The 2,640-nt window shown below is 34.0% G+C and overlaps 1 protein-coding gene across 1 annotated transcript in view; it reads left to right on the top strand.

The window, feature by feature from the left end:
• LOC106478090 overlaps positions 1-879 on the top strand; it is a 3,054-nt gene extending 2,175 nt beyond the window's left edge. Inside the window, exon 3 of the mRNA XM_022381629.1 lies at positions 425-879. Within this exon, the coding sequence (XP_022237337.1) occupies positions 425-820 (396 nt within the window). The 3' untranslated portion in view covers positions 821-879. The remainder of the gene's footprint in view (positions 1-424) is intronic.
• Positions 880-2,640: the final 1,761 nt, after the last annotated feature.

The raw sequence follows: 2,640 nt of genomic DNA, 5'->3' as shown, positions 1-2,640 counted from the left end.
AAGTGATTTATTAGGTGGAAAACGAATAGATAGATAGATAAATTGATATGTGGCGCCATCTAATGTAGATAAATGCATATAGACATTTTCATAAAGTGACCCGAAAAACGGGGTTAACTCGGTAACCCGTGGCCCGATTTTAACGAAACTCGTTTTATTCTGTTTCTATTCTCATTTTATTAAAAATATAGCACTATTATGCGTCGTTTTTGCTGTATTTAATTACACACAAGCCCACAAACAAACAATCTCAGAGTTTTAGTAGTATATAGAGAATTATGTAAATTCACTTATGGTTATTATGCTTTGCACGCTTAAGAAATAAGAATCGATGTGATCTGCAGAAAAATACTAAACTTGACTTCTTATAGCTTTTGTAATTTTTTGGTTGATGCTATAATGTACACATTTTATATATATAAAGGCATTTCACTTCTGTTACGGAGAAGAGTTTAAAGCCAGTTTTCTGTGCCCAAACGGTTCAGTCTTTAACCAGGAAACCTTCACCTGCATGTGGTGGTTCAACGTGTCTTGTTCCCAAGCTACAAACTTCTACGATCTCAATGCTCAGCTTTATATCATCCCTGAACCTGATTCTCCGTTGAAGTCGGAGCCCCCTACTTCATCATCAAAGTCTCTTTCTCTTCCAGTTCAATCTGTAGCTAATCCGGAAGCGAAGAAGCATGGCGGAACAAGATACGTGTTAGTTAAAGTTCCTGTTTCAGAAGATGGTTATCCTCATCTTCCTGGAAATATTGCAGAACACATTAATGGATTACAGCTGGCGAAAGATCACCATGGTGACGGATATAGTCGGTAAGCCTCAATTAGCAAGGTGTGACAACTTCTAGATTGCTGAAAAGACCCGTGAAAACTAATTCTCTCCCTTCTTCATAAATTATAAATATTTTATTATTATTTTATGGGTGATGTACCTTATTTGTTTTTACTACATTGACTTGTTGATGTATAAGTGTTGTTATCTAATCTAATTACAATGAATATTTAATTATACAGCTACAGCTAATCATTACCACCGAAACTTGAAGGAAATACTTGTTTAGATAGTGTTATCTATTCTATTCTGTAATTGCAATGAAGTTTAGTATTTATGGCTGATCACAGTTGTTGATTATAATTTTATAACTGACATAGGTATGTGTATTTTATTGTTGTGTTTTCTACACCGAATTTCAATAAATACTACTTTGCACACATTTTTATCTTCAGGTTGCTTTTTATTTAAACACTTCGGAAAATTCTCTCCTAGCAAAAGTGTATTCATATTTCTAATACACAATATACCCATATATATATATAAACATATAAATGGCTTACTTCCTTAAATCTTAATCTAAACTGTATTGTTTTCTTCGCTCCTACTTAAATACAACTCTTTGATCATAATCTTAATATTCGTCAACTTATTTCAATATCAACACCATTCCAGCAGTTAAACATGCAAGGTCGACTGTCATTTGCCCTCTAATAGTATGAATATACATTGTGATTTTTTTCATCATCAAAGTAGCAAATGCCTATAAAAATACACCCTCATCATCAAGTGGTGGCCAACGAGATGAAAATTCACGGAATGTTTCGGCTGCTATAAAATAAACCTGAATAAGTGGAGTTAATCAGATTAAGAATAGATCCACTTAAGGCGCTCGACTCGCAATCTGTGGGTCGCGGGTTCGAATCCCCGTCTCACCAAACATACTCGCTCTTTCAGCCGCGGGGGCATTATAATGTGATGGTCAGTCCCACTATTTGTTGGTAAAAGAGTAGTCTAATAGTTGGCGGTGGGTGATAATGACTAGCTGCCGTCCCTGCCAATTATCTGTTTACTTAAAAGCAAATATATATATATATAAAATACGAAAACGAAGTGTTTTGGTTGAGTGAAGGATCAAGTCTTTATTATTTGTTTTAGCCGACTGGTTTCGGTAACACAATTACCATCAGGCTAAACTTACACTGTATTCACAAGCCCTGATGATTGTAACCGTGTTACCGAAACTAGTCGTTTGAAACAACTAATAAAAACTTTATATTTCAATGTACCAAGTACCTGCTTTTTTATTTTTGACTTTTAATATACAGTAGCACAATGTGCCTGAAAATAAATAATTTATTTATTGCTTTAAGCTTGAGAGTGTTTCAAAGTGTAACATGTTATGGTTATTTTTTGGTAGTACAAGCAATGATGTCTAGTCCATTGGATATTAGGCTTAACTCATATAGAAAAGAAGTTTTGACTGCCTTAATTTATATCTACTTATTTTTTGTTTTGTTATTATTTCATGAAGAAGTATTAGTTAGCATATATCCTGCGAAAATTATGAAATCTGCAGATATATTAACGAAGGTAAGCATCGGTGGTAAGTGATTTGAAAAACTGAGTGAAAATTTTATGTTTGAAATTTTACTATTCATATTGTCCCCCGGTGGGACAACGGCAATTCTTCAGATTTACAATGTTAAAATCAGGGGTTCGATTCCCCTCAGTAGACACAGCAGATAGCCCGGTGTGGCTTTGCTATAAGAAAATACACACACTAATAATTTTATCTCTAAGAATTAAGTTTTATGTGCACAACTTACACAAAACATTTCTTCTCAAATCTAGTACTTCAACAA

The sequence above is a fragment of the Limulus polyphemus genome, unplaced genomic scaffold (genome assembly GCF_000517525.1).
Source record: "Limulus polyphemus unplaced genomic scaffold, Limulus_polyphemus-2.1.2 Scaffold179, whole genome shotgun sequence".
NCBI lineage: Eukaryota > Metazoa > Arthropoda > Merostomata > Xiphosura > Limulidae > Limulus > Limulus polyphemus.
The sequence above is the reverse complement of the archived record's forward strand: the minus strand, read 5'-3'. Positions and strand labels throughout refer to the sequence as shown.